The 12,868-nt window shown below is 41.2% G+C and overlaps 2 protein-coding genes across 4 annotated transcripts in view; one reads left to right on the top strand and one right to left on the bottom strand.

Annotated features, from left to right (window-relative positions):
- The window catches only part of EIF5B (eukaryotic translation initiation factor 5B), a 75,619-nt gene extending 74,605 nt beyond the window's left edge, over window positions 1-1,014 (bottom strand). For both annotated transcript variants that reach the window (XM_019969787.2, XM_019969788.2), the window contains exon 1: window positions 790-1,014. In XM_019969787.2, the coding sequence (XP_019825346.1) occupies window positions 790-824 (35 nt within the window). In that variant the 5' untranslated portion in view covers window positions 825-1,014. The remainder of the gene's footprint in view (window positions 1-789) is intronic.
- A 937-nt stretch (window positions 1,015-1,951) lies between these two features.
- On the top strand, window positions 1,952-12,171 carry TXNDC9 (thioredoxin domain containing 9). Of its 2 annotated transcripts, none has more exons than XM_019969792.2 (5): window positions 1,952-2,090; window positions 4,439-4,657; window positions 6,551-6,669; window positions 9,021-9,275; window positions 11,567-12,171. In XM_019969792.2, the coding sequence occupies exons 2-5, from the start codon at window positions 4,469-4,471 to the stop codon at window positions 11,682-11,684; spliced, it is 681 nt and encodes a 226-aa protein (XP_019825351.1). In that variant the 5' UTR covers window positions 1,952-2,090; window positions 4,439-4,468; the 3' UTR covers window positions 11,685-12,171. The 2 variants fall into 2 exon arrangements, with proteins under 2 accessions (XP_019825351.1, XP_019825350.1); XM_019969791.2 differs by having other exon boundaries at window positions 1,954-2,108.
- The last annotated feature ends 697 nt before the right edge of the window (window positions 12,172-12,868 follow it).

The following is a 12,868-nucleotide window of genomic DNA, read 5'->3' as shown; positions in this document are numbered from 1 at the left end:
GAATATGACACCCAGGGATGTTACAATAATCTCGGGGTACTCAACTCTACATACACCCTTAAGCTCCCTCGCCCCCAAAGCCTTTTTAAGTGGTTAGAAAAGAGCGACCCTGGTTGGTTTGTTTCATCTCCTCCTTTCTTAGGGGAGGTGCTAGCGAGTAAAGAAATAACCAAAAGGCCGGAAGGAGGAACGCGAAAAGCATGGAGTCTGGACAATCAGCCCGTAAGTAATTGAAAGCTGAACCAAATTAACTGAAGTTAAGACAGAGCAACCTGCTACGCTCCTCGCGTTGTCTCTAACGTGCCTGAGAGGCTCCGAGGGTGAGAACACCTGGCTGGAGGCTCGTCGCATTCCAAACCCTTCTCTCTCCAAGAATTCATAGGCACCCAGACATAAAAAAGAATTCTTCCAGACCTCCGCCAAGAGCAGCGCCGCAACAACTCCCACCCGCCCGTGCCACGGTGGCCAAGTGGCCCCCGGCTCCGTGAGGCCGCCCGAGCCCTGCCCCAAGGGACCGCGAACCCCAAAACGACTCCCGGCTCCTAAGCCAGAGACCTTCTCCCGAGCCGGGCGAGGGGACGGAGTCTAGGCTGGGAACCCGCTCGCCGCCGAGGCCCTCCTCGCCTGCCCGGAACTGGGGTCTCGGGCCCGCGCTGCCCACTCTAGGTCCCGGCCTGGGCCTCGCGGGGCCGCTCTCGAGCCTCGACCCGGGTCCGCCCCGCGCCCGAGGGACCCGCGCGACCCCCTGAGCCGCGCCGGCCGCCGCCGTGAGGACCCCGCCACTAATACCTGTCTTCGTTCTTGTTTTTCTGCTTCTTCCCCATCGTGTGTCAGCGGCGCTCGCAGCCCCAGCCCCTCTACTCGGTCTCTCACAGACCCGCTGTCCCTCGGCTGACTTCGGTCTCCGCTCGGCTCCGTGCCCCTCGCGCTGCCTCCTCTCGCACCCGGCTCTCCACAGACCCGCGCACTGGGACAGGGCACATATGGTGTGAGCTCCGAGTGCGCAAGCGCATCGCCCCGCCGCCTCGGCGTGGGGACGCAGGGCGCGGCTCATCGAGAGCTGCGCCGCGGGTAGAGCGTCTCTAGTTACCCCGCCCGTCAGGCGGAAACCGGAGCGCCCCCTTCCGGCACGCGTCCGCGGCGCTCCGAGGTCCGCGGGGTTTCAAGATTCTAGAACCCCGAGGTGGACAATGAGGTTGGAAATTTCCCCCGTCGGGTCTCTCCCTGCTGGGGGACGCAGAGTTGGGGAATTGGATCTCAGTTCAAAAGTAGACTTTGGGCTTCCCTTCCACCTTTAACCTCTGTCCCTTTGTACTCAGCTGCGTGAAGTTCAATAAAGAAGGGTAGTGAACCACTGGTGAGCCGTCTGGGTGTTCCAAAGGGAGACAGAAATCCACAATATTGAGCCTCGTAGTCATGTCCATGAATTACCAAAACAAATAAACAGAAACCATTAAAAAAAGACACACCCATTATTTCTCCTAAACAGATTCTTTACATTCAAACCGAGAACAAGCTCTAAAAACTTATGTCATACTAGGGTTGTAAAAGTGTTTTATATCCGGATCTGGACAACGACTCTATGTGTTAACTATGTAAAAACTTACACGTAAGTTATACTTTGTTTTTTAAAGGGGGGAATTGTTCAATAAACCGAATGGAAACAAAATTGGAGTGCCACTCCAGAGCAGAATCATTGCTATTTCCTTTCTGATGTAACATGTGTCAGAGCCTAAGAACGTCAACTCCAGGCTGGGCACTAAGAAACTACAATCCCCAGCGTACTTCGCTCCCCCGCCCTCTGGGCTGTTTACTCGGAGGGAGGGAAAGGTTCACACGCCAGAGTTTAGAGAGCTGGAGCAGAGGAAAGGTGGAGAAGGGCGCACGCGCAGAAGCGCTCGCCGCGCGCACTTCCCTCCCCCCTCCCCCGCACTACCTCCACTTCCTGGGACGTTGCAGTTGCTATCGCGTGAGATCCGCGGCCAATGAGGAGGCGGAAGTGACGGTCGCTTCGCAGCTACCCGCAGCTGCTTGGAGGCTGAAGCCAGAGAGGATTGCTCTTCTGGAGAAGCTGGTTCTTCGTATCTCAGGTATCGCGGAGAGCTCAGGTGAGGCAGAGAGTGGCGTGAAAAAACCGGCCATGCATCCTGGTGCTAACGGACGCCCGCCTGCTCCGCATCCTGCCTAGGCGGGGGAGGGGCGCGGCTCGGGCTCCGGAGTCCCCGCCACGGAGGAGGCTTTGGCGCATGCGCCGGGGAGGCTTTGAAGCTGGGGCCACCTCGCTTCTGCCCTCGTCTGTCCCTGGGGGCGCGGGGAGTAGCGAGGGTACTTTTGGGAAGCGGCTGGCGTGCGGTTAACGGCGAGGCCCCCTGGTTGTTTTGGCGGGTGCACACAGGGGAGTCGCGGAAATGGTTAGGTAACTTGAGGACACATCCCTGCCCACCATTCAGTTGAACTGAAAAAAGAATCAGGAGCTTGTGATTTGGAGAATGAAGTTATCTCTGCACGATCTCCTTTCCCCCTTTCTGAAGGCGATGCCCAGCACAACCTGCCGCCCAGAACAGCTCTTGTTAATCGCTTCTCCTCCCAGTTATCCCAGAATTAAATTCTGAGCTCAGCCTGTAAAACTCCAGGGACAAGCAACCGCTACGCCCCTTGTAAAGAATAAGGTCTGACCAGCAAGTCCGTGTTTAACAGATACTACTTCTCTGTCTCATCTGCCCCGATCCAGTTTTTCTTGAGAAGTAGGGAGTGTGAAATTCATTTTCTGTATTTGAAATACAGCTCCTTTAAAATTTTATCGCATGTGAGGAACTTACATTTTGGTTTTTAAAACCCAGAAATACTTTAAACATAACCATAATTTGAACAATAGCTAGACACATGCTACTTCAACCGTTGACAAATATTTTTTGCGCACCTGCAGTGTTCCCAACACTGCTAGCTCCAGGAATACAAAGAGAAAATCCAGTATGCTTTTCGACTGCTTTTCATGTGGGGGAAAAAAATGGAATCAGAGGCGAATTTTGCAGGAAGACTATTTCAATTCAGTTCAACAGTTAATAGAGGGTCTGGTGGGCCAGTCTGTGTGTCAGAAGCTGGGCAAATGAGCTCACAAATTTCAGATTTTTAAAAAGTGCTTCAGTAGTAGTTGAAAACATAGTTGAGATCAACAGTCTCCTGCTTTGACAAATTATAAATTTCTGCGGTAATAACCCAGGAGTACACATAAAATTCATCTAATTGTTGCTGGTAAAAAATAATTTCTTTTAAAATACTCAGTTGAAATAGATAACCAACAAAGACATACTGTATAGCACAGAGAACTCTATTCAGTAATCTATAATCACTTAAATGGGTAAAGAATTTGGAAAAGGTAATTGAGTATGTATAAATTAATCACTTTGCTGTATATCTAAAACTTAACACATTGTAAATCAACTGTATGCCAATATAAAATAAAAATGTTAAATAAATAGACTATGTCATTGAGATCTGAATTAGAGTCTATTTTTAAACTCCTATCTTACATAGATCAATATGCTTTTTATATTTGGAGTGTTATGTTGTTTGACATCAAAGTTACGAGCACTGGGTGTCACCAAATCAATACTAGTATCAATCTTTGTGGGCTCATAGACTTTATTAGTTACTAAGAGAACAGAATTGGAAACTAGAGCTTAGGGAACACCAGGCAGAGTTCTTTACACAAGTTGTAATGAGCTCTCTTCAGAGTTAAGATCATTTAGGCAGAGATGAAAAATAATGTCTTTTGCTCAAATGTGCTCTATCTTGAAGCAAAATTTGGTGTGTACACATATGTGTAAAACCTTGCTACAGTTAAACTTCATCATGTCTGCAGTCATTTCTGCTTTGCTTCCCTTTTCCTTTGGTAAAGAACACTGTCAGTATACAACGCTAGGGTTAGTTTCAACTGCTTGTTTCTTTCTGGTCTGGCGACGGTCTTAAGGGTTTGTCTTTGTTTTAGAATAGTAAGCAGAGTCAAAAGCACTCTAACCTTTGGTCTGAATTATTTTTGACTAGTGTGACTTCCCCAGTGGTAAAGAACCCCCCTGCCAGTGCAGGAGACATAAGAGACAAGGGTTTGATCCCTGGGTGGGGAAGATCCCCTGGAGGAGGACATGGCAACCCACTGCAGTGTATTCCTGCCTGGAGGATCCCATGGACAGAGGAGCCTGGGGGGCTACAGTCCATAGGGTCGCAACAAGTCAGACACAACTGAAGCAACTTAACACACGAGTGACTATAACCTGTTGAAAATTAAATTTTAAAACATTTAAGTAAAAATTCTTAACATGACATGGTTGGTTGCCAGCAGAACACTTTGTGAACTCCAAATTATATATTTGCTAGCATTTTGGGAACTAAAAGTTTGCTGTCTTATTTTTTTCTCCAACTTTGTAAACCTTCTCTCCAGCATCAAGGCTGAACCGTACCATTTAGAAGAATGGAAGCGAATGCATCTGTTGACATGTTTTCAAAAGTCCTGGAGAATCAGTTGCTTCAAACTACCAAACTAGTGGAAGAACATTTGGATTCGGAAATTCAGAAACTAGATCAGATGGATGAGGATGAATTAGAACGCCTCAAAGAAAAGAGACTCGAGGCTCTGAAGAAAGCTCAACAGCAGAAACAAGTAACCTCTCTGCCCTGCTTTCTGAAATTGCTCTCACAGTATGCTTCTAACCACTTCTATATACATGTGCCTAAAGTTCTCAGTCTTTAGGGTTGTTTGACCTCAAAAGTACCTAATGCCATTAAAAATTCTCCCTGGGGGAAAAGATAGTTTTTAAAGACACAGTCCGAGTTAGCCTGATCAGTGTTAATTCACAGTCAAGTACAAGAAACACCTGGTCCAGGATAATTTTCTGAGCTCAAATTTGTGTAGTTGAGAGTATGAATGAGGAAGAACACTGGGAGAAGTAAGGGTCCGCAGGTTCCCTTTCAGGCAGAGTTATAAGAAAGCCTGTCATGATTTGTCTGTGCTCAAAGCAAGCGTGTCATTAAGGAGTTTAAACTCTTAATGGAAGCTTTACCAAAGAAATAAGGTAAAAATACCAGGGCCCCCAGTAGCTCAGCATAAGCCAACATGAAACAGATAGCAAAACTAGTGATGCAGTCTGGGCTCCTGCCCCCTTCTAGTGCGTTCAGAGGATGAGAACGTCTAGAAGTCCTCATATGAGACAGTCAAAAGCAGGCAGAAATGTTCACTGTGGAACAGGGAAATCATGTGATATTTGAAGGGCTGACCTGAAAGATTAGAACTTCTCTCATCTGAGGTCCAGGCTGACCAAAGTTCAGGATATATTGCAGTCGGTGAGAGAAGACTTTTCTGAGAACTAGAGAATACATGTATTAATGCTTTCAGGCACATGTGATGTGCCAGCCGCTCTGTTATTTTCACGTTGTCTTGTCATAGTAGCTCAGTGAGATAGTTGTTTTATAATCTCCACATTACAAATGAGGAATGTGAGACTCAGAAAGGTTATGAGAATCACAGCCTAATGAGTGGTGGAGCAGTGATCCAAGTCCTTCTGTCTGCAAGTGCAGTCCTCCTTTTTATTAAAACCTAGTCTTGAGAAGGCCTAATGGCTCACATGGTAGAGAATCTGCCCACAATGTAGGAGACCCAGGCTCGATCCCTGGGTTGGGAAGATACCCTGGAGGAGGGTATGGCAATCCACTCGAGTATACTTGCCTGTAAAATTCCACGGACAGTTGAGCCTGGCAGACTGCATACAGTCCATGGGGCACAAAGAGTCGGACACAACAGCAACTAATACAGCCAGTAAGACAAAGAAATAGAGGGGAAAAAAAAGATTAAATGACAGTAGAAATCTTGAGAAAGGAAACAAGTTTCCACTTGAGGCAGTCAGCTTCCTGCCACGGGAAAGGTACAAGAGACTGAAATACCTGTCCAACATGGATGATAAAGGTCGAGATAGTGATTTGGAGAATTGGATTAGCTGGACTTGTGGGTCCCTTTTTCTGGATACCACGTGAGAAAACACCTTTTTCTTCACTGGATACTCTCCATGGGTGGCCAGGCTAGAAGAGTGCTGTCTCTGAGGTGGTCGTCCAAAGTACACAGGGCTCCTCAGCTTCAGAGCCATAGTACCCGCCCCCTCCCCAAGCATCAGTTTGCTTTATCTCACAGCTGTTCTTTTTTAAAGCTTCGTAGTAACTTGGATCAGATTCTTTTGATTTTAGTAGTTTAAGTGCAAAGAAATTAAATAGATGTTTACATTCTCAATCTTTATAGTCTAAATTTTTATTTTGAAAGTTCTAAGAAAACGTGTGTTTCAAGTTACCAAGACAGATAATTACAAGCCATGCTGTGGAGATGGTCGTGCGCACAGACTATTTCTGCATTGACACTAGAAAGATAGGAAAGTACATCACCGAAAGGAATTCAGTTCTAAGATAAAGTCAACTTAATTACAAAATAATACAGTGATTTGGATATAAGATATAAAGTGACATTGAAAGAGATTTCAAATGTGTGATATTTCTCCTTTCTTCAAATTAGGAATGGCTTTCAAAAGGACATGGGGAATACAGAGAAATCCCTAGTGAGAGAGACTTTTTTCAAGAAGTCAAGGAGAGTAAAAAAGTGGTTTGCCATTTCTACAGAGACTCCACATTCAGGTAACTTCTGTTTCCCCTCAGTGACTGTTTTTAAATATGAAGAGATTGTTGAATAGATACCCTGACTTAATAGAGAAATTAAGAAAAATGTGAAAGGAACTAATTCCTAAGTTGTCCCTTTGTACTGGAAGTCTGTATATTAAAATTAAGCAGTCATCAAAGATTAACTTAAAAACCAGTGACATAAAAAAGTATAAATTATTGGATTTCAGTATTTTCATAGAAGTGGCTATTTTCTGAATGATATTTTCACTAGCTAACTTTACAAACATCTGAGCAATGAGCACTTAAAATTTTTTTTTTTTTAATATCAATTCCAAGAATTCTGCTTTTGTCCCTACTATTACAATACAGCCACAGTGTTGGAAATGGGGCCAACACCTGAACACCAAGTTTGAATTCAATCACTTCTCAACTGGCAATTCACAGGGAGACGGTGGCTTGACAAGGCCTTTCTCCAGAAGCAGAGTTGGGACTTCAGGTTTGGCTGGAAGGTGGAGAAAGTGATTTCTCTTAGACAAGCCCAGGTCTGCCAACCTCTCTTTGGAGGCTGATCCCTCAAAGTAAAAATAGCCCCAGAAGAGGTTATATCTTAAACCAGATGGCTGAAGCCTGTTTTTTTTCCCTAGCTCCAAAGTTTGAATAGTTGCCAACGTCAGATGATGTGATAACAGACCTAGAATTGTATGAAAGCAGTTTGCTGATGCTGAGTAGCTCCTGCGGAAACGCACACTTCAACCCAGAATCTCCATTGTTCACTGTGGCCCCAGCCCTGCCCTCTTCTCTCATCTCCATAGTCTGCCTGGCCCTTGTCTTTGCCTCCTTACCCAAAAACATGGTTATTAGTGGCCGGGATTTATTAACTAACAGAATACAAATGAAAGAAAATAAAGTCAAGGTTGAATGAATTGATATAGACAGGTAGATATTACAGTTTTAGCATGTGGTAATGCTAGACACTTCAGGCGGTGTAAGATCCTGGAACATTCACAATCTCCCTTTGAGGTAAGTACTTTATAATCCCCATGTTTTTTTTGTGTGTGGACACCAAGACTTGGAGAAATTAAGTGACCTGCCTGATGGCACTCAGTTGCTAAATGATGAAAGCAGATTTGAGCCCAGCTTAATGCTATTTTAACTACATCATGACTGCTCACTCCCTCATGATTTAAATCATAAGGGTTTAAATTGGATTTAAAATTCAATTAAAAAATGGGTTAATTGGCCAATGGGACATACTTATTTAAAATAGATTCTATATTATTCCACTAAAACCGTGGAGTTGATTTATGTAGAAATCCTCAAGAATGTATTTCTCCAAATGATCTGTCACTTCTTTGGAGCTTCATTCAGAAACCACTTATTCTGACAATTTTCATTATTAATAAAATTCCATTGCTTCACTGCATGAGTGATATATAAAAAGAATCACTCAGATGATGAGGCATCAAGGTTATAAGAAACTCAGTGGACCTGAAGTTAACTCAGGAAAAACTACCAAGAAGTACCCCAAAAACCTGCTGGTAAAATCAGCTGTGGTTTTGGTGTCTTAATCATTGAAAGCAGAGTAGTTATCAAACTTCACTGAGCATGGAAATCACTTGCATATTTCTCAGCCCAAGTCCCAGAGAATTTTGATTCCTCTGTATGTTTTAAAAGTTGATTGTACTAATCACCTCTGGGTAAGAATAACTGCTCACAGAGGTTTTCATAGTTATCTCTCAGATACACTAAAGGGTTGGCCAGTTTAAAGTAGAATTTAAAGAAAATACCACTTTTCCTTTTCAGGTGGCTCAATAAAAATACTGCTGGTATTTTGCACTTCTTTAGAACCATAATGACCATGTATTTGTAGCCCTTAACCTTGATAGACTTCCACTAACAGAATTTGTACAGTTGGAAAGGTTCCTTCTCGGTGACATACTCAGTCTTTCTCAGTGACTTCCAAAGAGAACACCACCTGTACATTTCTAATTCTGGGAGGTGTCTTCTGAGCTCTGTCAAGTTCAGATTTGCCTCTTTCTATGAAATGCCAGGAAACATGCATAAGGAAAATGACTATTTTTTATTCTTGGCCATGAACATGACAGCTTTGTGAGCCACTTAAGCCATATGTTGAATACTTTGTTCTCATTAAGGCAGATCCAACCTTCTAGACTACAGTATCATACGAGGTAGAAAAAGAGGTACCTAACCTATGAAATGGAAATAAGGTTATCTGATAGATACATAGGTTGACTGGCAGATTATGAGATTCAGGAAAAGTAAAAACTTAGATGTGCCTTAATATTTACTTTGATAAAGAAATTGTCATTTTTAGCTTTTGGTTTTCTATGTGTTGTTATTTACAGGTGTAAAATACTAGACAGACATTTGGTGATATTGTCCAAGAAACATCTTGAGACCAAATTTTTGAAACTGAATGTGGAAAAAGCACCTTTCCTTTGTGAGAGACTACGTATCAAAGTCATTCCCACACTAGCACTGGTGAAAGATGGAAAAACACAGGATTTTGTTGTTGGATTTTCTGACCTAGGAAATACAGACGACTTCACCACAGAAACCCTAGAGTGGAGGCTGGGCTGTTCTGATATTCTTAATTACAGGTAACATTCAGCAAACCGTCAGTTTATTTTAACTCCCATATTCAGTTGAAGTTTTTAGATAATTTTTATGTTAATATTTATTTTATGGAAATAAATATTTCCATAAGCTTTATCTTGCAGCTGGAGATGAAGAAAAACCGCCACAAAGGAAAAGCGTATCCCTTAAAGTGTACCTTAGTGTGATCTTACAGCAAAGTCAGAGCTCCAGATAAAGTTGGTCTTGGGTTTTAGAGTCCACCTAACTCTAAAAGTTTTCAAACAGATCCTATGAAATCTAATTTGGTATTCATCTGGAAACCCAGGATGACACTCGAGAAGAATTGACTCCTTCCGGCTTGAACCCAGATTACTCAAATTGATAATGACTTATTTTCAAACATTATATTTTTAATGTAGTTATTCCTGTATCACTTGTCAACTCTGATAAACTATATAACATCTCATTTCTATGTTTAGCTTAAATTACATAACTATAAAGAGCAGTCTCAGTAGAAAATGATCTAAAATCCAACTTCTGTTTTCCACTCATCTCTTTGTTCACTTCTCCAGACAGTTTAATTTCACAGATTAGAGCACATCTTATGTATCTGTTTTTTATTTGCAAAAATAATTGGTTAAATTTTCCAGTTATTCCAGTCAGAGTACCTTTCAATAAGTAAAAAATTCCCTCATCTTTTTATTTTCCTTCCTCCTTTTTCTCTGACTCTCTCCTACATGTGTATAAGTCATTCCTATATTGTAGAAATTGATTTTGAAGTTCCAGGTTTTGTTTTCTTAAGTAAAAGGTTAATATTAAATCGTGATTTCCAATTTTAAATAAGTTGGAAACTAGTGCAGAGAATTCTCATATATCATTCACCTGTATCCCTCAATTTTCAATATTTTATATTTGCTTTATCATTCTGTTTTGGGGTATATATAAACTTTTTTCAGAACCATCTGTCTGGATATTGTAGACGTTCCTTTACTCCTAAATATTTCTGTTTGCATTTTCTAAGAACAGGGACATTCTTATACATCCACAGTAAAATTAGTAAAACACAAAATACATAGTTTGCAGACCTTATTCAAGTCCATCACTGTCCCAGTAATATCCTCCATACTGAAGAAATGAGTCACAAGTACTTACTGTGAATTTTTAGTTTCCTTTAACTTGTAGCAACTTGTTGCCCTTGTTTTCCAATAGGTTAACAGTTTTGATGAGTACAACTGGTTATTTCATAGAGCATCTCCCAGTTTGGGTTCATCTAATGTTTCACAATTAGATTCAGGTTTTGCATATTTTCTACAGGTGTAATATGGAAGTGATGTGTTCTTCGTTCTCAGTGTACCATATCCGGAGACATAGGGTGGTTTGTCTCATTGCTGGCAGTATTATCTGAGCACTGGCTAACCAGTTGTCTACCAACCTAACTGGTAATTTAAGGAAGACCTTTTCCAGACCCCACATTAGTTTACTTTTTCATTTCTTTGTATTAGAATGGGCTATGGATTATTTTATTCAATGGGATATATTATTGAGTATTACTGTTATTATTTACTTTGAAGCTCAGGTTACCTCACGTTTGCCCAGTGAGAGCCTTGCATTCTGGCTTCTGTGTGTTCTTGACACATCCCCATAATCCTTTGAGCACTTTCTTTTTGGTGCAGGTAAGATCTTTTAGGGGGACCTGTGTTGTACTCTCCATAGGAATTGACTTTATCTCCAAGAAGCCATGATTCCCTTCAGCGGCAAATGATATTTCAAAACCAAGATCTTATTTTTCAGGTATCATGAAAAGCATTCTATACTAATTCAGGGTTAATGATAATGAGTTCCATGAGTTTGTTGTCTATAGTGGTCTAAACATTAAAAGATGTTAAATAGGATCAAACTGGTCGTAACAGGCTATCGAAAATAGAGCACAATTTTCCTGTGTCATTCTCAGAGGGATAGGAATCTAATACAGATTCAGCATACCCAAAACATGACAATAACTGATTTCCTTCTATGGTTTTCAGTCAGAGATTTTGTTGGTACATTCCATGAAATGCTAATCAGTAATTAACGATAAGAAAATAAAATGCTAGTCAAAAGCATTTAGTAGTACAAAGTAAGGTTTAAAACTGTTAATTATCAACTATTAACAATCAGTGTTAGTTTTCAGTACCTCTTCCTCAACATCAGCATTATAAAGAAAATTTTACTCTAGTCCATGTGTTAGAGTGAGGATAGATTTTTGTGTAGTTTAGAATACTAGCTGTACTAAATCATAGAGAATTAAGCGCTTTTCTTATTTGTTTCTTTTTAGTGGAAATTTAATGGAGCCACCATTTCAGAGCCAAAAGAAATTTGGAACAAACTTCACAAAGCTGGAAAAGAAAACTATTCGGGGAAAGAAATATGATTCAGACTCTGATGATGATTAGAAATTAGTTACAATTCTTTGTAAATCGTCTTTTTATTTCTCCTTACTTCACACTTAGATGTGTTTTCTAAACTCTTGATTTCAGTGTGTTCATCTGCTGATGGCCACACTCTCGAGTTTTATGCAGAGGCTTCATGGTGGAAACACCTTTAATATTATATGTGGGGCTTGTGTTTGAGTAGAGGAAAACTTCTGAGTTCCAAAATTATCTGAGGAGAGTCTGGATTCTCTATTTTTGAGATTGGTTTTATCACAATGATTCTTACGTTTTTATACCATTCACAATTGTGTTTTTAATCTACTGGATTGAAAATAGAAATTCAGCACACTATTCCAGGACTAATTCTTATGCAGCACTATTTACTTTATAAAGAGGTCAAGTAACATTTACTGGTGTAACAGATAGCACTTGTAAATGAATTAGAAACACTCTTCACTTCTGGAATATATTTAAGTAATTATTAAAGAACTGTTTATTTATTCTGTAAGATGCGTGGTGTTGTTGAATCAACTGATGGCATCAGAAAGCTTTTTCAGATTGTGACCATACTGCCTTATTTAAAAGGTCCTGATTGCTTATATTTTAAGACGTGCATTAAACAGTCAAGAAGCACTTTGGGAATGGCAGCATGATCTACAGACCCATCAGTGAGACAATCATAACTGGTAAATATTTTTCTAAAAATGAAAAGTCTCTGGAAATTGTCATAAGAGCATACAGCAAACAAAAACACTTATTCAAGAAAATACTCAGTCTTGGGAAGAACAGTGAGTCTCTTTGGTACTTGAACCATGATCCTGCTAAAACTCACACAAGAAACAGACAACCTGAATAGGCCTCTTTTATATAATCAACAGCTACTACCTTTCTAAAACAGAAAGCACCAGACCCACGTGGGTTCACTGGTGGATTCTAGTGAACATTAATGAAGAGGTTTTATTAATTCTCTACAGTCCTTTTCAAAAGCAGAATGAGTTGTCTCATTCCTAACTCATGAGACCAGCTATACTCTAATACTAAGAACAAAGACATTACAGGAAAACTACAGACCAGTATCTGTCTTGAACAGAAGCAAAAATCCTTAAAATATTAGCAGATCAGTCCAACAGTATATAAAAAACAACCAGGCACCACAACCAAGTGAGATTTATCCCAGGTATGCAAAGCTGTTTCGATACTTGAAA

The sequence above is a fragment of the Bos indicus genome, chromosome 11 (assembly GCF_029378745.1).
Source record: "Bos indicus isolate NIAB-ARS_2022 breed Sahiwal x Tharparkar chromosome 11, NIAB-ARS_B.indTharparkar_mat_pri_1.0, whole genome shotgun sequence".
Taxonomy (NCBI): domain Eukaryota; kingdom Metazoa; phylum Chordata; class Mammalia; order Artiodactyla; family Bovidae; genus Bos; species Bos indicus.
This window is presented reverse-complemented; position numbering and strand designations above follow the sequence as displayed.